The sequence below is a fragment of the Oryctolagus cuniculus genome, chromosome 11, assembly GCF_964237555.1.
Source record: "Oryctolagus cuniculus chromosome 11, mOryCun1.1, whole genome shotgun sequence".
NCBI classification, from domain to species: domain Eukaryota; kingdom Metazoa; phylum Chordata; class Mammalia; order Lagomorpha; family Leporidae; genus Oryctolagus; species Oryctolagus cuniculus.
This window is the reverse complement of record NC_091442.1, coordinates 3,401,494-3,429,343: the sequence shown is the minus strand read 5'-3', so window position 1 is coordinate 3,429,343 and position 27,850 is coordinate 3,401,494. Positions and strand designations below refer to the sequence as shown.

General features: G+C 55.5%; 2 protein-coding genes and 1 long non-coding RNA gene across 9 annotated transcripts in view; 2 read left to right on the top strand and 1 right to left on the bottom strand.

Annotated features, from left to right (window-relative positions):
- Positions 1-27,850, top strand: part of GNAS (GNAS complex locus) — a 59,894-nt gene that overhangs the window by 10,722 nt on the left and 21,322 nt on the right. For 4 of the 7 annotated variants that reach the window (XM_008248810.4, XM_070051651.1, XM_002721804.4 and 1 more), the window contains exon 1: positions 190-2,092. The exons of the other annotated variants lie outside the window; for them this stretch is intronic. In XM_008248810.4, coding sequence (XP_008247032.3) covers positions 205-2,092 — 1,888 coding nt within the window. In that variant the 5' untranslated portion in view covers positions 190-204. Of the gene's footprint in view, positions 1-189; positions 2,093-27,850 lie in introns of those variants that run through there. 7 annotated transcript variants of the gene reach the window in all.
- LOC100346323 (neuroendocrine secretory protein 55) overlaps positions 1-27,850 on the top strand; it is a 51,813-nt gene that overhangs the window by 11,349 nt on the left and 12,614 nt on the right. The window lies entirely within an intron of this gene.
- LOC127487929 (uncharacterized) lies at positions 3,691-10,863 on the bottom strand. Its single transcript, XR_007915227.2, has 4 exons — positions 10,664-10,863; positions 8,452-8,553; positions 4,628-4,777; positions 3,691-3,896 (listed from the first exon to the last, which is right to left on the bottom strand). It is a non-coding gene; the product is annotated as an uncharacterized lncRNA (long non-coding RNA).

The following is a 27,850-nucleotide window of genomic DNA, read 5'->3' as shown; positions in this document are numbered from 1 at the left end:
CCAAGACTTCACCAGCCAGAACTGCACTGCCTTGGCCATGGTCTGGGGTTCTAGGCCCTGAGTGCGCTCGGGAAGTGAGGCCGCAGAACTTCCCAGCTGGTACTTTTTTCTTTCTTCCTTTCAAATAATTTTTTTCACCCTAGTTCGGTTGGGTGCTCCGTCTCACGGAGCCCCCACATCATTGTAAGAGGCCGCCACCGTGTTATGGGCCTGCGCTACTGCCTCGACGGCAATAATATGTCAGGACAACGCCATCTCCCCCCTGAAGTCGGGGAGCAGCCTCCACAGCCAGCCTTGGAGGCCCCAGGGCCAGCTGCCCCCGGTGCTGGGCCTGGCCCAGCCGAAGAGATGGAGACCCAGCCGCCTGCCAGCGAGCCCGTCCCCGCACAGGCTGGCGCCGAGGCCTGTGAACCCCCTGAGGTCTCCGGGGGCACCCTGGAGGGCCTCGCCGTGGCAGCTGACCAGGAATTCGGAGGCGATGGAGGCTACAGCCCACCTCCCGAGGAAGCCATGCCTTTTGAGGTCCAGCAGCCCAGCGTGGGAGGCTTCTGGCCCACCCCAGGGCCCATCGCAGGCCTCGAGGCCTCTGTGGATCCCGGAGTCTCGGGCAGTGCCGGGCCTGGCCTGGGAGGCTACAGCCCCCCACCAGAAGAAGCCATGCCCTTTGAGTTCGAGGAGCCTGCTGGCCAGGGAGGCTGCAGCCAGCCAGCATCGGGGGTCCCCGACCTCGCTCCCGGTGGCACAGACCTGGGGGTCCCTGGAGCTCCTCCCGGGAAGTCCGGGGCGCTCAGGCCTGCCAGCGCTGGCCTTGGAGGAGGCTATAGCCCTCCCCCCGAGGAGGCTATGCCATTTCAGCTTGATGGAGAGGCCTTTGGGGACGACAGCCCACCCCCCGGGCTCCCCCGAGCGCTCCCACAAGTTGCCAACGGCGACGGTGGCAGCAGCGCGGCAATCGCGGTCCCGAGTGCGGTCTGCCTCGCTCCCGCCACCGACGCGCCACCCCTCTGGGTCCCAGAGGCTGTCAGAGCTGCTGCTAACTTCGCGGGCGCCAGCCCCCCGATGGAGATCGCCGGACCCCCGCTCGAGATGCGCAGCGCCCCCGTCGGGGTCGACGACGCTCCCGTCAGCATGGACAGCCCCCCAATCGCGAGTGATGGCCCGCCCATCAAGGTCTCCGGAGCCCCAGATAAGAGGGAGCGCGGCGAGAGACCCCCAGTTGAGGGTGAAGCAGCCGAGATGGAAGGAGGCTCGGTCAGCGCCTCTGCGGAGAAAGGAGAAGTCCCCTCTCCGGGGGACGGAGCCTCGGGCGCCCCAGCTGGGGCCGCTCCCGCCGCCGGAGCCGCTCCCGCCGCCCCGGCGGAGCCCGAAGCCGGGGGAGCCCCGGCCGCTCCTGGCACTGCGGCCGCCGGGGCAGCCCCGGCCGATGCCGAAGCCGACGCCGACACCCGCGCAGCCCCCGGCGCCGCAGCCGCTCCTGATGCCGGGGCAGCCCCTGCCGCCGGTGGAGCCCCTGGTGCCCCGGCCGAGCACGCCGCAGCCGCCGGGGCCCCCCAGGCAGCCCCCGCCGCGCCTGCCTCCGGGGCCAGACGCAGGCTCCATCTGCTCAGACCCCCCAGCCCCGAGATCCAGGCTGCTGACCCGCCTACTCCGCGGCCTGCTCGCGCGGCTGCCTGGCGGGGCAGAGCTGAGCGCGGCCGAAGCCGCCGCCGCTACGACGACGAGGGGTCGACCAGCGGCGACGCCGACTCCTCCAGCGGGGACGAGTCCGAAGAGCGGGCCGCCGGCTGCTTCCACTGGTTCCAGCGCCGCACACGCCGCCGCCGCAAGCCCCGGCGCAACTTGCTCCGCAACTTCCTCGTGCAGGCTTTCGGGGGCTGCTTCGGTGGTCGATCTGAGAGCCCCCAGCCCAAGCCCGCGAGCCCCAGCAAGGCCAAGAAGGTTTCTCTGGCAGAGAAGCGCCGACAGATGCGCAGGGAGGCCATGGAGAAGCGCGCCCAGAAGCGCGCCGAGAAGAAACGCAGCAGGCTCATCGACAAGCAGCTGCAGGCCGAGAAGATGGGCTACATGTGCACTCACCGCCTGCTGCTTCTAGGTAACGCGGCGGCGGACTCTGCCCAGGGGCAGCAGCCCCGCCGGGGACCGGGGAGGGGGCGCGGGGCGCGGGGCTCGGCCGCGGGAGGAGGGGGCACGGCCAGGAAGTTCCACGGAGGGACCCTAACTTTGCCCCGGGCGCGGGAGGGGAGCTGGGGCGGGTTCGGGTGGCCGAGGTGTGTGCCCTCCAGGGAGAAAAGTGGTGCCGAGCGACACTGAGGGTCGTTTCCGGCTGGACAGGCCAGCGCCAGCGACCGTAAGCTGGACAGGCGGGGGCTTCAGGTGAGCCGGGAACTGCCGGAAAGGGGCGCCCACTCTCCGCCGGCTTAGGTTTGTTGGGGCCGCGGTGGGCTAGGGCCATCGGGGAAGGCGCGCCCCCGCCTCGCCTGGCACGGCTTGTTCTCGGCCAGCTTGTCGTTGGTGTGTGTCGGTGTGCGTATTCTCTGTGTCCGCCTGTGCATGACACGCTCAAGTGTTCCCCATCCCCGGCAACCCCCCCATCCCCGGATTACCCGCCGACCGTGTACTTGTACTTGGGGACGGGCTGTCGTGATGCGCGCCATGGCGCGGGCTGAAACTTTGCGCGTCTGCACACTCGTATGACACCTGTGCGCCGGCACTCCGCGGCGGAACCCGGCTGGGCCACCGGCCCGGGGGGGCGCCTCGGTAACCTTGTTCCTCTGTGTCTTTCTCTCTTTCTCCCTGTGCGCTAAGTGTTTCCTCACTTCTCATTCGTTCGCCAAACCCTCCCGCCTTTACAGTTGAAAAACCAGACACGCAGCACAGGTATCTGGGGCATTGGGGCTGCACACTGGATTTCAGCATTGCGCACAAGCACACTCACCTGGAGGGGGATGGGAAGTGGCTGGGGTGGGGGATGGAGGACATCTAGCCTGCTGTCGCCAAGTCTGGATCCAAAATCACACAGGGCTGATGCCAAGGGGGTGGGCGTGGTTGTGCTTAAAAAATTTTTTTTTTCCCCAGCGAGGAGCCCGAGGTAAGCTTTTTCTACATTTACTACATTTAAGGTATGAGGGCTCTGGCGCACAAGACGGGGGTTATGTGCCGGGAAGTGGGGTGTCATCTTTGTGTTTCCAATGTGATGAAATAAAAACGTTTTCAAAATGCTCCAAGTGTATTTTGAATGTGTGGACGAAGGGTGTTAAAACTGTCAATCTGACTTGTGAACCATGTAAATGTTTGCATGTGAATTTTTTTTTCAAACAGCTTTAGCCCGGGGCAAAGAGGCTCAAAGGTAAGGTCCTCCACAGGTTGGCTTTGGGTACAAAAAAATAATTTTCAGAGGTGTCATGATTAAAGTCAAAGTAATGAAGCAATGCTCTTCTAACCAGATCTTTGGGGACCCTCCCTGCCCCCCATTTTCACCTTTCCCCATCTGTTAGGGACCCCTCCCCTCTCCAAGTCCTCCTTCTCCAGGGCTCTATCTCTAATTGGTACCCCCAGCCCCCAAGACTTCGCTCAGTCTGGGGTGTTACCCTTTTTGCCACAGTTAATCAAAAGCAGCAGTTAGCCAGGGTGTGCATCTGTGGCTCAAATGAGAATTTTGAGCGTGCATGATAAAGAAATGATGTGCACTTCTTTATTCTCTTAAGGCCTTTCAAGAATTTCTAAGGCTGTGCTGCGTGTGTGTGTTAAATGTCTTCATAATGCAATGCGTGTCCCACAGTCTCCCGTGTGACGGCCACCCAGGAGATAACAGCGTTGTCACTGACCCCAGAACACAGCACAGGGAGGCAGGTTCCATTTCAGACTTCCCAGCCACACTGAAGCGTTCAATGTTTTTCCTGCAGACAAATGATCCCACCATAACAGACCATCCCAGTAATCCTAGCATAGCTCTGGGGTGCCAAGCTGTGATGGGGGCAGGGTGGGGGGGTGGACACAGCTGGGTGCAGACAGGGGACCCCAGTGACAATGCACACCCTGTCCCTGGGTGGCAGCTTGGCGGATCCCCTTGCGTGTTCATTTGTGAAAGGAAGCTTTCCTAGCAGAACTCCTATAAGGAGTTTTGCCCCCAGGACTTGGGGCCTCTGCTCTGCCCCTGAGGGTGAGCACAGTCCATTTAAATCAGGACTGGAGGTTGATACCGTAGATTCTGGTAGCCAGCGATCCTGCACCCAGCTGCCCAAGTCCGAGGCCAGGTCTCCCTAAAATTAGCAGTTGAGCCCCACCCCCACTTCCTTGTGTTCCCTCCAAGAGGAAAAATTAATCTTAAGGCAGTGTGTTGGGGGTCGCCTGCCATTGTCCTGCCTTGGATGGAACTACCCTGGGTACTGGTAATTCAGCAAACAGGCTGGTGAAGCTGGGCCTGTGTCTAGCAGAAGCAAAACAAATGTGCCAGGCTGGCCGCAGCTGTCACCCCGGGGCTCGTCCAGTCAGGCTGTGGTCTCTGACCAGCTTGGTTCTGCTGAGGTGTGAGAGAGCGGCTCGTCTGGGTCTGAGCCCCTGACTAGGGAGGGCAAGGAGGAAAGCTGAGGACTTTACCGCAGGGAGGATGAGGCCTTTGCTGACTTACAAGTCCCAGAAGCCACGCCACGGCACCCATGTGGCTCTCGCGTCCGTCCTTAGGTGTGATGTGCTGCGGCTTCATGTGTTGCTTTCACGCTGTGTGTGTGTGTGTGTTCTCTGTGTTCATGGCCAAACAGCTTAACTGCATTCCAGGAACCTTAAAAAGGAAGACAGATAGATAAATATTAAGAACCTGATGAAAATTCTAGAAAATCTAAAGAGTTGAAGCCTTTTTCTTCCTAACACTGTCTAGTAATGGGCCATTTCCACATTTCTGTTGCCCTCTCAAATCATTCCAATGGCTTACACTTTTTGGGGAGGGGGGGACCTCATTTAGGTGTGAGTCCCTCCTTGTTGATCAGAATTTCTTAGCGTCTGCTTCATTTATTAAAATTGTGCAGGCAAATGCTATATACAATAATGGCCGTTCTGCCATGACACTTCATTTATACAGTGAATCACAATTAATTTTATGATAATTAATTTAAGCCGCCAAGTGCAACCGTGATGCACTGCATCCCATTTTGCAGCAGTACTTTTTTTTTTTTTTTTTTTTTTTTTTTTTTTTTTTTTTTTGATGCAGCCATTTTTCTGCATTCAGGATTCCTCCCTGAGCCATTTGGTGCAGTGGAGGGGGAGGGGCACTCATCAGACCACATTTTGAAGTTAAGAGAGAGGCTTCTGGCACTTTCCCTCTGTCTCCCAGCGGTAGTCACGCTTCCAAAGGCCAAAGTTCTGCCCCGCCATTTAGAATCCGATAGCATAGAGTTCTCACAAACTTTTTCTGTTGGGTAGGGTAACTTTTTTAGTTTACCTGCGTTGTTTAAAAGTAAACTAAAAGTAAGCAGAGAAGGGAGGGTGCCTCCTCGTATTTCCTCTCCTGATCTGAGAGGGAACCCCCGTGCTCTCGGTAGTATTAGAGTATTAGTAACCTGTAATAATAACAGCAAGACAGTCGGAATATTTTTTAACATCTACTCACATCTGTCCTTTGAAACAGCTCTAGGCAATAAAAACCATAATAGGACCTATTTCACAGGCAAAAAGGCCAAAAACTCAGAGATTAAATGTTAGAGACTGTCCCCCCTCCCCCCCCAAAAAAAAAAACCACAGGTAAGAAAAGGATCTGTTTTCTAATTCAGATAAGATTTAATGCTGACCAAAAATAGAGTAATAAGCTATCAGTGTTTCAGCATAAAGCAGGATGATGTGGGTATACTCTGGACTCTCAAAATCCTCTGTCAGATGACAGGTGCCTAGCGGCCTCTGCTTCTGAGTCGGAGCCAAGCCCCCACAGATCCCTGGTTGTGAACGCCATCGCGTGTGCGTGACCTGTGAGCTTGCCCCGTTTCTGAGATACCTGCCATTGCTATGGTGACATTCAGTTTCCACATTTGCTTTAACTCCTCTGCCAGCACTTTGTTTGTTTGCTGGGATTTCTTTGTTTTGTTTTCTGAGTTTTTTTATTTTATTTTTTAATCCCCAAGTAATTTTCTGTAGTACAGTCTAAAAACTTTTGTCCTTACTCTGGTTTCTATCAGCATCGTCATTATCATCATCGTTATAATAATTATTATTATAACACTGTTGCTTTTGTAGATGCCTGGCATTTAGACCCTGGCCCAGCTCTACGGAGCGTATTAAAATAACCCTGCTCCGTGCGCCCCACCGTGATCGTGGTAAAGCTGATCCTCATTTAGCAAGAGTCGGTGCATGATCTTAGGAATCACCTTTGACTTTTATGCAGAAATGTTGACGTTAAGTGAAAAATGCATATTTTTAGAGAAGGCGACCTCATTGGTTAGATTTGAGGTTCCCAGTGCCAGCCATGCCTTCTTTTTACCATCAATTTCCCCTCCAGATTAAACCAAACCCCTTGCCCCAGCAGGACTGTGGCTTCCGGAGATACACGGAGAGCAAATGAAAGTTGGTTTCTTTTACCTGTGGCACATGTGGGGTTCTTCCACACCCACCTCTTCCTCCCCTGAGTTGCTAGTGAAGTGCAGAATTAACGTGTCCTTTGCCCGTTTTTAAAATCAAAGTTCTCAGGAAGAGTAGCCGCTTTTGAAATGGCAGTGATGAGGTCTCCACCGTGCCCCCCTCCCCCGGTGGGAGGAGGTGCTGAAGCGCTGGTCAGTGCAGCTTACTGTCTCGGCCCCTGCTGGCCCTCCAGGAACGGGGGCTCTGAGGCTCTGGCCCTACCTTAACAGAGTTCAGTGACTCAGACTGAATGGGAGCTTTGTTCTCACCGAATTCCTGGCCTGGCCTGCGGTCGCCCCGAGAGCAGGGTCAAGCTCTGAGTAGGCTCCAGAGAAAATGGGCCCGGGCCTGTGCCTGGGGTTTGGCTGGAGAATCTGCCAAGTCCTAAGTGGCCTTTAAACAACTGAGGAAGACCAGTGGGCAGCCGCAGGGAGACACTGACAACGCTGCTGGCTCAGGAGCGAGGGAGGGAAGAGATGTTTCTCCAAGGAGTCAGAGGAGGGACACTGTTTTATTAATTCCCCTAAAAAGGGGCCAGTTACTAGAAGTAAAGTCAGATTCGAGAAACCTGGAGAAGGCCCAGGGCCCTGGCACATCTGAGTGCCTGTCCCCTCCCCCCAACTGCTATTTTTAGAAATTTTCATCCTGGACTTTTGGTCTCCCTGCTCTGAGTGAGACTTTTTGGGTTGTTTGTTTGTCCATCTTCTGTATTTCTCATGTGATTGTGGACTGGGAAGGTCTAAACGTACTGTGTGTCTGGCTCTGCATTCCAGAATGTTCTTTTAGTCAATCAAGGCCAGGCTGAGCAGCAGGTGCACGACACCTGATGATTGGGAAGTGACGCTCAGATGAGAAGACACCTTTGTCTATTTGTCCTGCAAAGAAGGGTCTCCCATCAGCCCCACCAGCAGGGTACCCTCCTGCCTTAGATCAGCCACTGTCTGTAAAACAGCTCAATGACCGTAGTTGTGCTGGGCTCATTCACGGTTAACACATGCAAAAAAGAAAAAAGTGTCTTCAGTTTCCTTCCCAGGAGCTGCGTGGTGGAGCAGGCTGGCCAGCGAGGACGGAAGCTGAGCAGCTCTCCGAGGAAGAGGTAGGGAACCACAGAGACACGTTCGACTTTTATTGGCTGTTGATGTCACGTGCTGCGCTGAGACAGGGTGCTTGGGTCTCCAGCTAGGCGCACGCCTGGGAAGTTAGACTTGGAGCAGCTGCGCGCACACGACAGCTGGAAGCCAGGTCGGGAACGTGTGCTCTGTAGCTGCTGTGTTTCAGCAGTGGGACGCGGGGCGTGCGCCCGTGTGGCACTCGCTTGGAGGTAAAATCCCAAAGTGCACCGCCGAGTCATCTGTTGAATCTCAAGAGGATTCACGCGTATTTTGACTCATGGAGTTCTGCCCACAGAACTTGAACGTTGGATCTTGCTAAATGTTTTAATGATGCAATTTGAGGGGAGGAGAGAGGTATCAAGGTGCTATAAATTGATATCCGAACTGCAACGTATTATGAGTCAGGCAGCGCTTCTGAGGTTGTCACACACACTCTGTGTGTGGGACACAGTGAGTACTTTGAACTTCCTCTAATGAGCTGATAATGGGAAGAAGGAAAACTCAGGTGCCCACTCGCTAAGGAGTGCCACAGCGGAGCTTTGTCGAGCTCAGTGTTGGTTCTCACAAGGAGATGGGAACATGGTGGCAAGAGTCTCTGGCTGCCGCCTCTCTGTCCTCACCTCCTCCTATAGCCAAGAGCCCACTTACCTCTCTCCTCCGCCCCGGCTGAACCGCTGGGCCCTTTATCCGACTGGTTGCTTATGTACAATGCCATAACCATTTCTTTACAGAGACTCACCTTCAGGTAAGTTTGCGGCTGTGGGGTTTTAGAAGAAAGGCTAATGCTTACGATGGCACACACGAGTCAGGATCGGGTTGTAGTCCAGGACCCAAGAGGCCTCTGCCAAAGGAAATAGCAGGTGTCCTGCCAGTGTCCAGCCAGTGTGTCCTGGGCCTCTGGGGCCACGTGTTTGGGCCTCAGTTTCTATAGCTGCAACAGTAGCCCGGGATGGAGCCAGCGGAAGGACACTGAAGTCACTGGGACCCCTTGAATATGTCCTCTTTGGCAGATGCCACTTTGTAAAAGCCCTGTGCCTGTCCCTGGGGACCGCCTGTGGGTCCCTCTTAGTCAGGATCCAGTGCTCTGCAGACCTGGGAACTCTTAGCAAGTGTCCACCTTAATTCCTCGTGGCTGCTCTCCAAGGAGCCCTAGCAGGCCTATAAGGTGCTTCGCTAGCTTAGTGATGAGGTCGTGTGCATCATTCGGCTCTCCTCTGCCCACTGCCCCCCACCAGAGCGGTTTTGAATGGCTGGTTTCAGAAGGGCCCGGAGTGCGGTGGGCTGCTTTGCCCGGTGGCCACTAGATGGTGAGACAGTATAAGCAGAGGGACAGTGTCGCATCTGAGACACAGGAGGGGACAGGAAGAGCTTGCAAGAGTGGGCAAGGTCCCGCTCCTCTGGGACCCCCACCCCCACCCAGGGCGCAGGCTGGATGTCAGTAGGCCCCAAAGCTTTAAACAGAGCCAGTCTTTCGTTTTTAAGCTGACTTTTTGCTGTTCACTATGTGCTGATTTTAGGAGCATTTTAGGGGCTCTGTCTTCAGAGAGGGGTTCTCTGAGAAGTTGCATGGACGTTGGTTACAGGAGGCTGGCCCGTGCCCCGCAGGGGGCTCAGCATCAGTCCTGACCTCTAGACACCAGCAACACACCTACATATGCACATGCGTGCACACACCATGCCCTGCACGGTCTCATACACTCACACCAGTACATACACACCCCTGCGTGCACACACCATCCCCTATACTACACACACATACACCCCTGCGTGCACACACCATCCCCTATACTACACACACATACACGCCAGTGTGCACACACCATCCCCTATACTACACACACATACACGCCAGTGTGCACACACCATCCCCTATACTACACACACATACACGCCAGTGTGCACACACCATCCCCTATACTACACACACATACACACCCCTGCGTGCACACACCATCCCCTATACTACACACACATACACGCCAGTGTGCACACACCATCCCCTGTACTACACACACATACACGCCAGTGTGCACACACCATACCACCCCCTGCACCGTACGTACACACACATACCCCTGCGTGCACACACCACCCTCTACACTACACACACACACACCACCTTTTACACGACTACACACACACCAGTGTGCACACTCCACCCCCTGCACTGTACACACACACACACCACCTCTCACACCAGTACCTACACAGACCTCTGCATACACACACCACCCCCTGCAAAGTACACACACACACACCACCTTTTACATGACTACACACACACCGGTGTGCACACTCCACCCCCTGCACTGTGTACACACACACACACACACATACACACACACCACCTCTCACACCAGTACATACACAGACCCCTGCATACACACACCACCCCCTCACTATACACACACACTCCTGTGTGCACACACCCCCCTCTGTACCTCTGTACACACACACTACCACCACAGTACCTTCATTACTCACACATTGCTCACCACACACACGCGTGTACGCATGTACACACCACCCCACACCACTGTACACACTGCACACACACCACCACCCAACACACATAGACCTGCACACATAGCACCTGTGCTCCACTGTCACACACACAGCAACACCACACACACACCTTGTACCTCCCAGCACACACACACACACACACACTGCCCCTTCAACCACATTCATGCACCTCCCACCATACACACACACATACACATACCGCCTCCCACCATAGCATAGACACACAGCGCCCCCTACCACCATACTCAAAAATACGTCTACCACCTCATCACACACACACACACACACGCGCACACAACGAGGACCCCCTACTACCACACACACACACACACACACACACAGCTCCCCGCACATGCTGAGTGTGCCCCTGGTTCAGTGCTGCTGGGGCCTGGCCTTACTCACCTCGCCTTCCTGTTTGCCCTTACCTGCACATCTTTAGGGGAAGGTGGGCTCCTTCGAGCTGGGGTAACCGTCGCATTAAATGTCCCCTGTGTTCTTGGGTCGATGTAGCCTCAGCAACCGCGGAGGAGGCGGTGAGCCCGCTGGCCCTCCAAGGACAGGAAAGGGAAGTCTCGGGACACAGTGACCCAGAGCAGCCCCTCGGCTAAACCAGGGCCAGGCTACACCAGAGCCTCCTGGCCTGCGGGCTGAGGTGATCGCATCTCCCCCCAGGGCTCTGCACTCACCCTCGTCCCGTCTGCCGTCTGCCAGATCCTGGGAAGAATGCAGGCGGCGAGGCGGGCCCAGCCCTGGGTGGCGGCCGCCCGGCCCAGGTGCTGGAAAACATTCTCCGAGCCTTTAACCGGTGATGTGCGCCCGCCAGCCCGGGCTGTGGCTGTGGCTGTGGACCGCCTGAGTCCCAGGCTGCGGGTAGCCCATGCCTGTGGCCCAGAGGTGACCTATGACCCTTAACATCGACATTTCGAGGCAGAAAGCTATATTGCCACGGCTGCGGATAACTGCACACTGGGAAAGGCAGAATAGAATCTTCCAGAAATAAAGCCGCCGTGCATTCGTGCCAATGGCAGGAACAAGACATTTCCTGGAAGAGCCTTGCCCTCGGTGTTCAGTGAGACCATCCTGGGGCAGGTTCAGTGTCTCTTGGGATAAAACAACGCGCCCTACCCCCACGGCCTGTGTCTGTCCAGCCCCACTCCCAAGTAACCACTCTGGGAAGGAGTTTCATGGCTTCTTTGACTGAAGAACGTGTCTTTTTGCCCGCGTGTGTGGTATTTCAGTGGAGTTTCAGTTGTTACAGGTTCATCAGGAATCTCATTTCTTTTTAAACAAAGGGTTTTCCCCTCCTCCCGTGGAGTCTGGAATTTGGGCCTACAAGTTCATGGCCGAGGCCAGAAAAAATAAAGACAGGCAGACAATGGCCGCGCTCCACTCCGGACACGCACATGTGTTTAATAAACACTTTCAGCTTTTACTATTAGGGTTACTTTAGGGTGAGGAGGAGAAATGGGCTGATCACTTGCTAGGTTATGTCTCAGACCCGTAAAATTAGAACTATCACCTGGAACCCAGGCTCGCCTGGCGTGGCCGGGCCAAGCGCCCCTGGCTGCAGCGCCCCTCACCGCAGAGTCCTAGAAATCCCTCGGGGCCGGCGTTCTCGGTGCTGGTTTTGACATTGTGCCTGGGACCGAGTGCAGCGTCTTTCCAAGAAAATGCTTGGAAGACTCAGAGCAGAAGTGAGCAACAAATGCCAGACTTGGAGGGAATTTTTTTTCGAAGTTGCATTGCCAGGAAAGTTGCAGCTATTCACAGCGAAGCACTGATGTGATTTCATTTCTTTCTTTCTTCTGAGCTGCTAAAAGGGAAGCGGGTCAGATCATTTTGTTTTTGCAAAACAAATGGCCGGCGCTGGTTTTAAGGTGGACACTTGGAAGAGGGCTCGTGGCGGGACCCACGTTCCGGGCAGTTCCTCGGGACTCGCTTCTCCCGGGCTGGTTTGGCTGTTGGTTTCCAGGGATTGCCCTGATGGGGCAGAGGGTCTGATCACTGGGGGAATCGTGGGGGGCACAGGAGCCCCAGTGTTTGGGAGGGTCCCAGGGTAGTGGGAAGACAGCCTTTGCTTAGAAGGGGGAGGGTCCTCATTCCTGTGACCTTGGTTGCTTCTAGAACTTTCTTCTGGGATTCCATGTGCTTGCCAGGTGACGCCCAGAAAGGGCCAGTTTCCATTCTGTGATGAGTGTGCCGTACTCCTGGGGTCTTGTCATGGCCAAGAGAGTGGTGGGGTTGATGAGTTGTACAGGGGCAGCGGGGGTGGTTCTGTGTTTGACTTCAGGTCTAAAGAAGTAAAGACAAGGCAGGGTCTGGACAGGTGGGACCTGGGAACAGGCACAGACCTGCAGTCGACCAGAGGAGACCTAGGCAAAACCCAGGCGGACCCCCCAGCCCAAGACAGAGTGGACGGGCGGTGTGAGGGGCTCTCCTACCCGTGGCCCAGAGCCAGGCTCTGACCCCGATGCTGAGGAGGGGAGCCTGGAGACCCAGCAGAGGCCCCTTGGGATTTGCCCCAGAGGTCGGCACAGCTCAGACTTAGGGGGAGGCATAGCAATCGGCCTCCTGCCGATCTGCTAATTTCTTGTTTCACCCCCCACCACTTCTTTCTCTCCAGAGACCCTTTTAAAAATAGGGTTCTAATTCCAGGGGGCTTTCTGAGCAGGAAATACCTTTTATTTAAGGGAAAGAGAGGAGAACACCCACTGTTCAGGGCTGGGAAGTAGAAACAAAAAAATCCAGAGAGGCTGCTCACAACCGCTGGCAGGTGGCGCTCGGCTTTTGCAGTTGGGGGCCTGGCGTTAGACCTGCAGCTGTGCATGCCGGAAGCAGAGCTCTCCACCCCCACCCCTCCCTCCTCACAAGGCCGAGGCCCTCGGCCCCAGGCCCAGGGATGAGCAACGGACGTCTGGAGACACACAGGTCACTTTTAACCTGTGGCTCTGCTGTGGAGACTTCTCGCGCTCCGTGGTCTGAGACTTTGGGCAAATCCCTTTATCTCCTGGGTCCTGGGTTTCTGAAACTGAGATGGGGGAGGGAGGCTCTCCCACTTTAAAACATGGTTAATTCTCTCGTGAAAAATTTAAAAAGGAAGAGTCTGGACCCCGCTGCCACCCAGCCCCTAAACACACACACACCTTTCAGCATTTCTGTTCCAAAATGCAGGTTGCATAGGAAAACAAGTTTTATGGCCATGTTTTGTCCTGGGGTGAATGATTAATCATGCGTGGGTATCCCCTGCTGGGAGCAGAGGTCAGCAGAGGTCCATCCCCCCCCCCTCCCCCCCAGTCACGGCTGGGAAAGAGACCCAGAGGTGAGCAGAGATCCGATTTCCACCGGGAGACCAGGAGCCTTCCTGGAGGGACGAGCACTGGGGACCGTAGAGGCCAATGCACACATTCTGGCCCCAATGCATCTGCCCTCTCTGAGGACGGGCCCCTCGGTGTCCGGCCCAGCACCGGGCTGGGGTGGGGGCTTCTGGAGGACTTGTTTCCAGCCCAGGGAAGCCGGGTCTGGCTGTCTAGGGCCAGATCCCCCCGTCCCAACAGCAGGCGCTGCCATAGCCTGGCGCCCTGCAGCCGCTGGGAAATCACGGGGTGATGGGTGGGAGAGGGGCCACGTGGGCTTCCCACGTGGAGCCCCCCGGCGCCCGGAGCAGGGATTGTTCCTCTCCAGGGAGCCCGGCCCTCGCTCGCCTCTCTTGCCCTTTCTCTTAGCTCCTCTAATAGCAAGAAATTGAAGGAGCTGCCTGAAACAGGTGAAGTAAATGTCTCCCCACTCCGCCACCTCAAATTGCCCCCCAAGTCAGCCTCACCACAGCGCCCCGTCCCCCACCGCTGTCGTCCCAAGCATTCTTTGGACGCTTTCTCGCTGTTTTTCCCTCCCCACGGCCCCAGACGTAGGCCCTGACCTCTGACCTGGGACAGGCAGGCACAGCAAGGGCAGAGGTCACCCCGTGTCAGGCGCAGGTGGGCGGCCCCCTCCAACACCTTTCCTGGGCTGGTAGAGTTCCTCCCCACCAGGGGTCAGCAGAGAGCCTAGAATGGCGTCGTCCCCAGCAGGAAGTAGTAGTGCAAAGAATTCTCTAGATGCTGAGCAGCAAGCAGGAGCGGGAAAAGGCCCGTTTTCTGGGGAGTCTGTGGTTGGGGGCGTCCGTCCTGTCTTGTACCCCGTGGGGCTCATTTTTAACAGCAGAGCTGCCGTTCTGTGCTTCTTGGGGTCGGGGGGGATAGGGGACTCTGGTCTGGTTACTGGGTGGGTTTATTTGCCAGCCCACCCCACCCCCCCCCCCGCCAAAACAGCCCACGCCTTCCCTGACAGGCCCACGCCCTCGGAGCTGTCCCTGAGAGGCCACACTGCCCACTGGCGAGGCCGCAGGACTCCACGCCCTGCCCTTGTCCTTCTAGAAGTTGTAGTTAGTGAAGACGACACGATGCCGTCCCACCACGTCCCCTGACCCTGCCCTTCCTTGCCTGCTCTGGTATTTCTTTACCCAGAGGGCGCAAGCAGTGCCGTGCACACACTCACTCGCACACTCGCACACTCGCACGCCCGTCGGGTGGGAGGCTGAGTTCCTTCCTTTGCTCTCCTTCTCTGGACTTTTGTCATCCCAGGGTCCTCAGACTGGGTCCCCTCAGCCCGCCCTTTGTGGCTGTTGAAAGAAACGTCCAGATGGAAGCAGAGGTGGATGTGGGTTCCCTTGACGGTTTCAAAAGGACACGGGGAGGGGGGACGAGAAAGGAAGAAGGCGGCAGAGAGGAAGCCGAGGGAAGTGGGCGTCTTGCCAAGTTCAGCACCAGATGAGCTCCCTGCCTTCAAGAAACTTCCAAACAGGAAGCGGTCAGGTTGCACAGGCAGGGGCGGCCAGCTGCCAGGCAGGGGGCGGCCAGCACAGCCGAGGGCCCCGGTTGGGCCCGGCGGGGGGGGGGGGGGGGCGCAGTTTGCCACGGACGCCGTCCATCTCGGTCCCACTGCCCCATGAGGTCATAAGAGTCACACAGACAGCAGCGGCTTTGAGGGTGTCGGGGGGGGGGGGCTGGGGGGCAGGACAGAGCCAGCACGGACCCCAGCCCCAGGCTTGTCCTGTCGGCTGGGGGGCAGGACAGAGCCAGCACGGACCCCAGCCCCAGGCTTGTCCTGTCGGCTGGGGGGCAGGACAGAGCCAGCACGGACCCCAGCCCCAGGCTTGTCCTGTCGGCTGGGGGGCAGGACAGAGCCAGCACGGACCCCAGCCCCAGGCTTGTCCTGTCGGCTGGGGGGCAGGACAGAGCCAGCACGGACCCCAGCCCCAGGCTTGTCCTGTCGGCTGGGGGGCAGGACAGAGCCAGCACGGACCCCAGCCCCAGGCTTGTCCTGTCGGCTGGGGGGCAGGACAGAGCCAGCACAGACCCCAGCCCCAGGCTTGTCCTGTCGCCACAGCGGGCCCTGTCTGCTTCCCCGGCTGTTAATCTTCTAACGGAAAACGATTGTCCATTTTATCTGGAAATGAGCGCTGTGCACGCCCCAGCACGGTCTGCCTGTCCGAGTGTTTTCACAACGCCGGGGCCCACTTGGTGCTGTCTCAGGAAAGCTGGCGCACCGGGCACCTTTGTGTCCTTAAACAAATCAGGAGTCCTTGGATTCGATAATTTCCCAGAATAAAACAAAGCGGTTGTGCCCAGCACACACCGTGTGCGCTACGTGTACCTCGGGTGTGCACGGGTCCCTGGAGCTTTGCAGGCTGCAGCTACCCCAGCACAGGCATTGTCTTCTGTTTTTTTCCCCTTCCTTCCTTTCCTCCTCTCACCCCCTCCCCCTTTGAAAAACAAGTTGAATTCTCCTGGGGTCCTTCATTGGGGGTGGGGGACAATTCCACTCTGTGCGGAAGGGAGAGGCCGAGCAGGGACAAGATGGATGGCTGGGGGTGGGGGCCGCCAGGGCCAGAGGCAAACCCCAGGCCAGACCCGTGGCTTCCTGGTGTTGGGGGAGAGGACATTGTCGGCTGTCTCTCTGTGTCCTGTGCTCTTTTCATCAGCTCGAGTGCAAGAGAAAAAAAACAAAAAACAGAAAAATCAAAATCCTGTCCTAATTTACCATGGACGACCGTATTCCCCCAAGTTTTTGCCTTTTTGTTAAAAAAAAAAAAGAAAAAAGAAAAAAACACCAAGGCAGAGGGGCTGCAGCTGCTGGTGCCAGAGTCAGCCCCTCTCTACCCAGAAAAGCCCACGCTCTCCCCGCAGCTTGTGGGCGCCAGGACATAGGACGTGCTGCTAACCGATCTGGGTGAAGTTTTGTAGCACTTTGAGACAAAGCAAAATGGCTGACAAGGAGCCAGGGGAGGGGTGGGAGCATTGGCTGCCCCAGTGGCCAAGAGCAGGGATGGCTAGGGACCAAGGGTAGAATCGCACACCTGCATCAGAACACCATGGTGGACACAGGGGTCACTAAAGTTTTGGGCTTTTGACCATGACAGACCCGAGGTTTATGCCACATGTTGGTTGCGTTCAGCTTGGCAAAGCACATGGAATACCGACCTGGCTGTGGGACACTGATGGGGTGGGTTCCTAATTTGGGGGTTCACTTGTGCCTCAAACGAGCCTTTTTGCCTCTCAAGTAGCGCCTCTGCTTGCACGTCTGCCACGCCCGGCAGGAGGACGGATCGTGGCTGGGTCGGTGAGTCTGCCCTCATGTGGGCATCTTCCTTCCTTCCTTCATTCATTCATTCAGTGTTTGCAATCTCCAGTGCCTTGTGTGTTGCCCTCCACACATGGAGCACCAGGGCCTCCGGCGGTGCCAGTCCCCTGGGAGAGCTTACGGTCCAAGCAGAAATCTACAAGAAGGGATTAAGGAGGGACTGGATGGCGCCATGCAGAGACGAGGGGGCGATGGCCAAACCCTAGACTTGAGCAACCTCCTGGGAGATGTCCAGGCCAGCTGTGCAAACCGAGGCAGAGCGCGTGATTCCAGCGCGGGGGCCCTAGGGTCTGATGTGGTCAGGACAGATACCGTGTCTAGATCTCCGGCGGGGACGACCCACTGGCCAGCTCCCCGTGCAGCCCAAGGCCGCCATTTGCTCCGTGCAGAGCAGTGATGGACCGCTCTCTGGGCCCAGAGTGGACCTGGTATTGATCTCTTGTTGAGCCCTTTCTGCTTTAACAGCTCCCTTCTTTTCATCCGTGCTCCGTCTGGAGCCAAAGTGTGCCTTCCAGAATCTTCCGGGACTGAAACCCTGCTAGAGGGTGACCCCGGGTTCTTCCATCTACCCCTAGACTCTTCCGTCTGTGTCGAGGGTCTTTGGTTGGATGTCGCATGGCAGGAGCCAGCCCCCGGTCTCAGCTCCCCATCCCCACCTTAGCCCCCGATCCGGGGCCTCTGTGTCCCATTTCCGATGCGGGTAGAGATACTGTCTGTTCAAATCCCTTGACTGTGGCAGAGCACAGAATCTTATTTCCAGGGCTCCTTTCACCATTGCTCGTGAGTTACCCGCGTGCCACCCTCGGAATGGTGCCTCTCGCCCCTGGGTCTGTGCCAGTTCAACATGCTACGTGGCCTGGGTGTTTTTCTGGAAAGAGACTTATGTGTACAGCTCGGTAGATCTCCCTGGGTTGGAAACCAGGTGAGGCAAGAGTTCCTGCGTGCTGTGGAACCCGAGGGGCTCAGACACATTCTCTTCCCGTGATGAGCAAGACTGAGGTTGACAGAATTATTAAGTTTTGTCTCCTTAGATGTCGCCACCCCTCAAAGAGAACTGGAGCGGGGATGCCTGGATTCTGTGTGCTGGGCGTGTAGGGAGGGGCCCGTGGCAAATGGGAGAAGTGGCGATTTGGCGCTGAGCCCACTCACCTCCCTGCAGGTGGCTGTGTTCTGTTCAGTTAATCCCATTAGCTGGCAGAGGCTTACGGGCTGCTCTTATGGACATTTGCATTTTAATAAAGCGCTCCATGCAGCCAAAGAGCAGAGAGTCACATCTTTAACAGTGGGTTCCTTAAGGTAGAATCCAGAAAGGAGGCATGGGGAAGGGGGCTTTCAGGCCACCGCCTTCCCTCTCCACCTCTCATCCCTGCTCGCCTCCTCTTGTCCCCCCCTGCCTGGGGCCCTGACTCTCCAGCAGGGCTCAGTGCAGTAGCTTGGCTTCCCCCGGTGTGAGCCCAGGACCTGGGGGCCCCTCCTCCCCTGTGAGCCCAGGCTGGGGCCCGGCAAGCGAGGCGCAGCCTTCCACGGGCCTGGGACCCTTCGGTAGCAGGTCGATGCTGCGAAGCCCCTGTGTCCGCCAGCATCCACAGTAGTGACACACAGAGCCAGCAAAAAATAAAAGAAGCAGGAAGACCCTGTGGTCACTTTGCAGCCTTTGAAAACAAGATAGAAAGTGGGGGGCATGGGGAGCACGGAGCCAGACCAACCAAGCAGCAAGCCCCGGCCTGCGTGTTACATAAGCAGCCCCCAGCTGCCCTGAGGCCCAGCTGGAGGAGAACCGGGGCTTAGTGGCGCTCCGTCTGGCTTCACACCTTAGCTAGAGTTACTCGCAGGTGTATTAACAACTCACGATGCACTCCAGGGAGGCCTCGGCCGCCCTTGGACCTGCCAGATGGGCGTGTGTGCGTCTAGAAACCCCCGGAGCTGCCAGGTCAGCTCCCAAAGGGCCCTGTCCAAGGTGCAGGGTCTTGAGGAAGAGGAGTAAGGCTAAGAGTGGCAGCCTCTGGCGGGCAGTTCTCACTGGGCCGGGAGTAGATGTTACGGACGCCTCCCCTCCTGTGCGTCGGGACGTGTCCGAGGGCAGAATTACTCAGGGTCCTGAGCTCTTTGTTTTTTAAGTGTTACCCACCTGAACTATTCTTTTCAGAAAGTTGTGAGCTGGGGACAGGATGAGAATGACCTTGTCACAGAATGAGCAGGAGACTTTAGAAGAGTCCCTAAATACTGCAGTGTCCAGGGGAGATGCCCCCACCCCGCCCCACCCTGCGGGTCCGTGACACCGAGCCGGGAGGAGGGCACTCTTCTGCGTGGAAGTCCCGGCTTTGTTTCAGACACACACACACATGCACGCGCATGCACAGACTGGCGGCGATGTGACCCACACACTCGCGCTTGGATTTTACCTTCTTAGGTCCAGAACCTCTCCACTGCCTTGCAAGTAGCTTCCCCTTATCCCTTAGCTCAGTCGAGGGTGGGGGGTGGGGGGGCCCAGCCTCCGAGGCTCACTAAATCGTGTGCCCTGACAATGACTTGTAATTAGGGGCGCCGGTGCGGATCGAGAGCCCAGAGGTAGCCGCCGCCGCCATCCCTGCCGACGAGAAGCGGCCCCGCCGGCACCTTGCCGCAGACACAGGCCGGCTCAAAGCGTTGATTGTTTTTCTCAGCAGCCTCCCAAGGTTAGGATTCTGCTTAGACCCTCTGCTTCCTGCTGACACTTCCATCACCAGGGGCTTGATTTCAGGCAGAGAAAGGACCACTTTAGCAAATGCAGGGAGCGGGCAGAGGGATGCAGAAGAGGTTATACCAATGGCAGCAAAAATCAGCCGTTCCATTTCCCTGTAGCTCTTTAATTAGGATGAAAGAATGAGATTCTGGGGAGAAGGAGCCTCCGAAAGGGCTGCAGACTACCGGAGTGCAGAGTGCAGGAGCAGCAGCCGTGAGGGGCTGCTCGCGGGGGCGAGGGAGCAGAGTCTTTCCTGTGCGCCACCAGCCAGGACCGGAAGGGCAGAACCTAGCCGGCTGCCTTTCTCTTTCCCTTCACGGGGAGACGGGATTGCAGCTCAGAGGCTGGTCCTCCGAGCTTGGGCTCTGCTTCCCCGGCGGAGTGCCCCGTTTTTGAAATGATGTGTTTCTGTGGAGTCAGGTGCTAAGTCGGATGCATGGTTCAAACGGACATTCGAGGGCCTGGGAAGTGGAGAGAGAAGGAGACGGAGCGCAGCAGGTACAGGCACTGATGTGTCAATCAGCAGAGGCTGCGATTGGAGAACCAGAGAGGGAAGGGCCCTGCTCCCTGGCCTTGTCTGTGATTCTTGCCCTAACCTTAGGCATTGACCCCCACCGAGCTACTGCTGGCCCAGCAGTGCCAGGCTGGCAGCATTTGTTTAGAAAGGGGGAAAAAGGAAAAAGTAACTCCTGGATTCATTCTTGGAGCCAGAAAGAGCCTCAGCTTCTGGGAGTGGCAATGTAGGAAAGAAAAAGGAGCAAAATGCATCCAGACCAGCTGTGGGGCCCCAGAGCTGCCGAGAGCAGAGAGGAAAGGAGACATAAGGTACATTTTTCTGTACTCCTCTCGCCTCCTTCCTCAGCTCTTACAAGGCAGGCGACACCAAGCGCAGGCTGCACACAGAGCCTCTCGTGCAGCGTCGCCGAGAGCAGAGAGGGGCTGAGCCTACTCATCGCGGCTGCTTTTCTGCACCCGCCAAGCTTGGTGTCTGTGTGGGCAGCGGTGGCACAGCTGAGAGAGCCCCGCGGCCCCGGATTGAACGCCGAGGGGGCACTCTGCACCCCACCCTGGGAAGCACTTCCCCGACAATCTGATTTTTTCCTGGGGTCCCTCGTTCCCCTCTCTATATAGTCGTGCCGAGGGAGACACTTCTCGTTTTGATGCTTATTAACGGGCAGCTGATAATGAAACAGCAGGGACAAGGAGCTTTGTGGCAGGCGAATCCTGGGCATTGTCGAGTGAAACCACTTAATTTCTTACACTTAGTAAGAGGATTCAAGCGAAATGCAACATCTGCAGAATCTTGTGGGAGCCGGCGATGGTCTGACATCGCCCAGGGCTACTGCCGTCTCCGTGTCGGAGCTGAGTCCAAATGCGGATTGGCTCCGAACTCTGCACGGCGGCCGTGCTGCTGCAGGGGGAACAGGGATCTAGCTGATTTTTTTTTTAATGGATCAATGTAGAGGGGAAAAAACACTTGAAAAAATAGAAAAAATAGGTTAAAACTGGTTTTTCCCGTCTCCCATGTAGAAAGCAGTATTAGGAGCAGTTCCACTTGGAGGGGGAAGACACAAGGGCTCATGCGGACTGCTTGCGTGTCCCTTTGTACCATGAGCATAATTTGGAGGAGAGGGAAACAACAGCAGATAATTTAGATCCAGAGGTTTACCAGGCTTGGGGGTCAGAGGGCACCTTCTCCAGATTGTGCGTGTGCAGTGTCAGGATAAGCAAAGCCTTTGAGGTTTTTGTCCCCTCGGAAAAATAAGTAGGCATTTGGGAAAATGAAAATGTTTATGCTTCTTGAGAACTATCACGAGGTGGTGGGTGAAGGGGAGGTGGCGGCCATCGCAATCCCGTCTGGAGAACTGGTCTTGTTTTCATGTTAGAATTCACCTAGGCTGAGATGAGGGGCTTCTCCATGTGGACCATTTACACTTTGTGGAGGATTGCCAGCTGCTTCCTGGCCTCAGCAGAGCCGAGTCAATAGGAACAATGTAACCCTAAGAGGATCCATTCTTCCGGTCGTTGCTCTGCTCTGGGAAATTCTGAGTCGTTTAGCACAAACTAAAAACTCAGATTCGCATCGCTAGGAATACGTGACGCTTGCTCCCATTCCTACGGCTTTTTGCCATCCACAAACTCCCTTTTGACATCGGTTTTTGTCTTCTCGACACCAAAGTATCCAATGCATTTGGTCAAAAGTTCAATGGTGAAAAAGCAGCTGGGGGCTTTGTCCACTAACAGCAGCTTGCCTGGACATCGGAGCCACTCGGAGCCCAAATGCCCGGGCTAAAAGCCTTGTGAGGACTCGGAGCCAGCCCGTGCTCCCAGGGGCCAGCAGAGGGGCTTTGCAGGAGCAAGGCGTGGTGCTGTAGAGGGGAGGAGGAAACAGGCTGGTCCCCCTAGGCACCCATGGGGGAGACCGTCAGCCACATCGCTGTCAGCCAGGATGGGGCTACAGCCCACAGCCATCTTAGAATTTAGAGGCAGCCGAAGCTGCCTGCCCCCAGTCTGTCCTAGGTTACAGCCAGCTCAAGCCAGCAAGCAGAAGACAGGGGTGAGACTTGGCTTTGTAGACAGAGGGGAAAGGACCATGATTTTGTGTCTTAAAAAATCGGACTTCCTCCTCCTCCTTATCTTTAAGTCCCTAAAATTGAGAGTAGGTAATTCTCTTCTCTTCTCTCTCTCACCCTCTCTCTCATGCATAGCCAATTTAGATTCTCTTGGCTGGAATTTCTCCTAATCTCTCAATGCAGTGAAAAGCAGGCGGATAGAGTCTGGGCCGGGGGCAAGGCAAGGCAGGACGGCTCCCTGGTGAACCTTCCCCGTGTGCTTTGGTCTCGTGCCGTTCATTTCTATTCGCAAATCGCTCAGCCCTGAAGAGCACGTGGAAGCCCCCCAGATGCTGCCCCTCATCGCTCACGCTCCCTCTGGGGTGCAGGCAGGGCAGGGCCCAGATGTGCCCAGACTGCCAAAGCCCAGCCTTGGTCCTTTATTTCGTGTTGCATTCGTGGAGCCGGGGACGCGTGTTTGTGGCAGCTTCCCGCACACAGAGAACCCGGGGAAGATGGGTCAAGGGCTGGTGGCTTGGATGTATCAGTAGCCCATGAAGCAGACCTGAGAATTCTAAGAGTGGGTCTCTGCTAGGCAAATCAATGTCGAGTGACAGCCGGGTGACTTCACAGAGCGCTCAGGTATGGGAGGAAGGGTCAGCAGGGTTCAGTTGCTATCAGTCTTGGAGGTTTTCTGCTTGTTTGCTTCCCTGAGGGTTTCATGCTGCTGGCAGTGTTTGTCCCTCCTTGCAGATTTCTGTCCTGCCTCACATAGCTCAGAGATACGGGTCTGTTTTTCTCAAAGCCTCGCCTATCGCTGGCATCATGTTTGTTCTGTGCTCAATCTTGTTTTCCTTCCTTTCAACCCTCTGCCTGCTCTACTCCAACCCCCACCCCCATAAATCTGATGGCTATGTAGTTATGACAAGTAGGGGGATTTCTTTACCACAATGAAGAATGTGTAAAGGAAATTAAATAGGAGGTGATTTACACATAAGGTTAAGATATTAAGTCTACCTGGTATCACACTAGTCAGTGTTTTTTGTTTTTTTAATCAACTTCCTTTGTGTGGGTCACCCATGTGGCACCACCTGGAATGAAGACAGGGATCCTGGGCCTTTGCTGTCAGTGCAATGGACTGTGAGGAGGCTCCCCAGGACCTAGCCCAGGCACCCCGAGGGAGTAGCGTGGCTTGCTGTGGCTGGTCCTAGACACTTCCAAGTCGCCTCCTACCAGCACACTGGCCTCACTCCAGAACCACAAGGCTTGGTCGCCACGTTCCCTACGAAGTGGGCTACCTGCATGGGTGGCTGTGGCCTTCCTGCCACAGGTTGGATGCAGGGAGCCAGGGAAAGCGTGGTGGGGTGGCCTCCCCCTCCAAGGTGGCCATCGCTTCCCTGTGTGGAGCACTGCTTTGCCAGAGTTTTGATTTCTCAGCGTTAGGTCACTGCAACCCCGGGATAAAAATAGGTATAATGAGCACGTTACAGATTGGAGCCTGCATTCCGAGTTTCGTGCCACTCCCTCTAATAAGACCAATTTCCTAGAATCCTGGGCTTGCCTCCATCGCTGGAAGCCTCCAAGAGCCAACTGTAGGACAGACCCATTTGCTTTAGAACCTAAAAGGGCCGAGTCCTGTTGGATCCTCGTTTTCTTCCCTGCCTTCAGACATCGAAGGTCTGGCTTGATTTTCCTGGTTGTGGGTGGTTGTGGTGGTTTTTTTTTTTTTTGTTTTTTTTGTTTTTTTTTTTTTTTTTTTTTTTCGGACCAGAAAGCCAAGGCTCCATTCTCCCACAGGGCTGACATTTCTGGTGAAGCCTGGGCACACATGGTCTTCCATGCCTGTGGCAAGAGGCTCTTTGCTGGCTGGTGCTGGAGCTGCTACCAGTTAATTGGGGAAAAATGTGAGTTCGGCATCGCAACTGCAGCCGAGCTGGGCACACAACAAGTACACCTGTCGCTTGAGCCAGTGTCCAAAATGCAGCCCCATGGATCACAGCTGTAGCATTATTTCAGCATGAGCAATTCAGTATTTAATGTTCCTTAGAAAAAATAAATTATCCTAAGCTGCTACCGTTCAGGCGTTAACCCCTTGAGGGGCTACCCGGGACGTGGGGAATAATTCACACTTTGCTTGGCCAGCAGGGATACGGGACCCTTCCCAATTCCGCTAAAAGGTCATTGCTTACCCAGTGAGAGCAGGGCCTACAAAGACAGCATCCTCCCGGCCTCTTGCAGCCGTCACCTTCCAGAATGAGCAGTTAGGTTTAGTTTCCTCTCGTTTGTTTTATTTTTACCTGTATACAGCGGGTACTACTGTCTGCTTTCGGCAGTTTCCACTTCTTTCACCCTTCCACCGTAGCTTCAATTAGTCAGTCCTCGTCGGCAAATCTTAATTTACAATTAAGTGTGTGTGTGTGTGGGGGGGGTGTTCATTCTTAATCAGAACTTGTCATTTTACGTCAGTGGCCCCTAAAACAACACGCGTTGTAATCCATCCTGTCACCTAGGCCCTAATACATGAATTGGCCATCTAGAATCCCCCGACTCAGAGGCCCAATCTGCCCTCCGAGAGAAGTGGGCTATATTTAGTTTTTTAAGCAAGTCTGCTTTGCCTTCTTTGTAAAGTCAGCAACATTCTTTCAATTTTTTCAGTGTAATTAGCACAAAAGGAACAGTAATCTGAGAAGGTAGAAGAGAGTAAAGCAAACCCAGAGACAGGAACCTCAAGTGGGCAGGGGAATCCTTCCCAGCACTGGGTGGCTGCAGAGGGAGACCCCGGGACGTGGCAGTGGGTAGAGCTAAGGTCGGCAGCTTGTCGAAACATATCCTTTCCATCTGATCCCCAGACGGGCTGCAAATGCCCCGTGCTCTCTGGCTTAATCCCCCACTCCTCCTTAGAACCTTCCAGAGAACGGCCAAGAGAGTGCCATCTACACCCTGCTACCCTGGAGCAGGGTCCCGACAGGCCAGGGAGGGCGGTGTGCACAGGCCTCTGGGCCCTGCAGCCACGCACTGACTTGGAGGCTGAAGGGCATTCCTGCGAGGAGAAGGCACCTGGGCTCACTACTGCAGTTCAGTTCTCTTCCAGACCAAACCCTGGGAAGGGGCGGGGCAGGGGGCGCTTGGCTACAGTTCTCTGGTTTTCAAGTCGAGAGCAAATGTGTGTGGGCAAACCCCAAACAAGGAGAAGGTACCCACATTTCTAGATGGGCCCACTAAGGTCGTGTTAATGTCTTCCTTCAGGGTCTACCCATGGCATATAGGAGTGGGGCCAGAGAGAGAGGGGCTTTTGGTCACCAGGGCAGGTGGCACAGAGTCTCAGTCGCCCCAAACTAGGGCCACTCACTGCTTGCATGGCTGATGAGAACACTCACCTGCATCTGGCTGGCCGGTGAATAAAACCACAGTGAAGACACCAGGCTTGGCCACCAGCAGCCTGTAACTGAAAGAGATGCATTGTCTAACAGGTTTTTAACTGAGCCTGCATTTGTTAATTGTCTAAACCCTCATGGGGTTACACTGGAAGATTGAATATAATCGGGGGGTGGGAGGGATGCTAAAATCTTAAGAGCTGTTAAAGGGCATCTTTCTCCAAGGCAGTGTCCCTGGAGCCCGGGTGGTTTAAATAAGGCACCCTGCACATAAGAGCAGAAGGTAGCCAGCCCCAGCCTGTGCTTAACTCCTCTCCCTGCGGTATTCCCCAGCCTGGATGAGTTTCCATCTTCAAGGCCAAGTTCAAAATTCTAAGCAACAGTTTTCCCATTGCCTTTCGTCCTCGTGGAATTTCTCCCTTAAGGGAAGCTGAGGGTCTTTTGGTTCGGGAACATTGACTTTCCTGCTGGAAGGTGTGAGACTATTCCCTGTGTTTTCACCCTCCTCGGGTCTCTAGTAAGTAGGTCTGTTAGTCCGTCATCATCCGGGCGCGGGGCGTGCGCAGGCCTCCTGGATTTCACATCTGGTTCTGTGATGAACTGTTGACGCTGCTGCCTGCGTCCCGTAGATGGGGCTCCCTCTGGCTGCTGCTGCTGGGTTTATTTCCTCTTCTTGACGTCCAAATTGCCTGTCCCTCTTGTATCTTGTACCAAGGCTACCATGCGCGTCACACCACGTCATGCGTTATAAAAGGAGCAAGGAGACTTCCCACCCCTTTTAAAGTAGTCACTAGGTTTGGTAAAAACCTGTCCCCACCCTCGCTGGGGCACCTGGGGGAGTTGTAAGAAAGACTCCTCTGCCTTGGAAACTGGGCACCCATGAGAGCCAGGAAGCTCCTCTCCTGGGTGGTGCCTGCCCATCAGAGGCAAGCAGAAGTCCCTGCTGCCCGCATCTCACATGCCCTGGTTTGACGTAGATGCCTCATTGGCAACACAAAGCCACTGGCGAACCAGACGTGGGCACTCGGGCACCCCTACCCGCTGTTTGAACCAGAGTGTGTTCGGGATCAAAGACAGATAGTTTGAAAATTAGCTGATGGATGTTAAATAGGGAAATGATACATCTGTGGCCATGGAATCCATTCTTCAGTCGCTGGCTTTAGTCTGCTGTGGCGTTCTGTGAGTTTAGGGTTACTTTGTAACTTAGGTTGCTAAACTAGTGAATATGACAAGAAAAAAAAAGTCCCTGATCATCACTGCATTAGGTTTTGGAGACCCTGCGTGGTCTCGCGGGGCAGAGCCTGAGCTCAGACAGGGATGCTGGGACCAGAGAAGAGCACTGTGGGCAACAGCCACTTCCACCTTCCCTGTGGCCGCATGCATTGGCAGTAGCAGTTTAATTAAAGTGCAGAGCGTGCTTTGAAGACAGAGCACTGTGGAAGCGCTAAATACTATCATTAAAGCCTGACAGCGCAAGTTTCTGTTTCACTGGAAACCATCTATTGTTTCCAAGGCTATTAAAATAATATTATAATTGTATTTTCTGTGAGCTCTTGGAAAATAACTTACAATGACCCCAGCTAATGAAAGGCCACGGAGAACACTGCCATCCCCAAACCGAATTACATCACGCTCAGGATTCCAAGTGGGAACGAGCCTCTTGCTGTGTCTGGGGGCAGGTGAGGCGTTCCTTACTCAGGAAGAGGCATGCGACCAAGGGACACAGCCCACATCTCTGATCACCATGCCTGGGAGACCCGGACCACCTCGTGCGGGCTCTTCCGCTGTTGTGAAACTCGGAATGTCGGAGAGAATGTGGCTAGGCCATCTCTACGTGTAGCATGTGACTGCGTCTGTTTAAGCCAGCTGTACCACAAGGTGACCTAGCGTTTCAGCTTAGGGACACGCTATTATCTCCACTTGCTGTCATTGGCATGCAGTGAGTCACCTGTGCTAGGACGAGACCTGTCCCCTCTCTGGGCGTTTTGTACCCAGGATGTCCTGGCCTTATCTGTCTCAGGAGCCAGACATTTCTCTAACTTCACCTCACCCGGAGCCCAGACGAGGGCAACGCTGGTCTGGACTGTTCAAGAATTATGCTAACGGATTGCTCTACGTTCAGAGCATACCCTAGGTACTTAAAACGGTAATGATCTGTTAAAATAAATTAACAACTCACATGAGAAGGGCACATCTAGTGGCCTCCCAATGTGAAAATCTCTTACAAAGATAAGTTTTAGGGCCCGGGGGTAGGTCCATTGCTGAGCAGGAAACTGTAGATGGTGT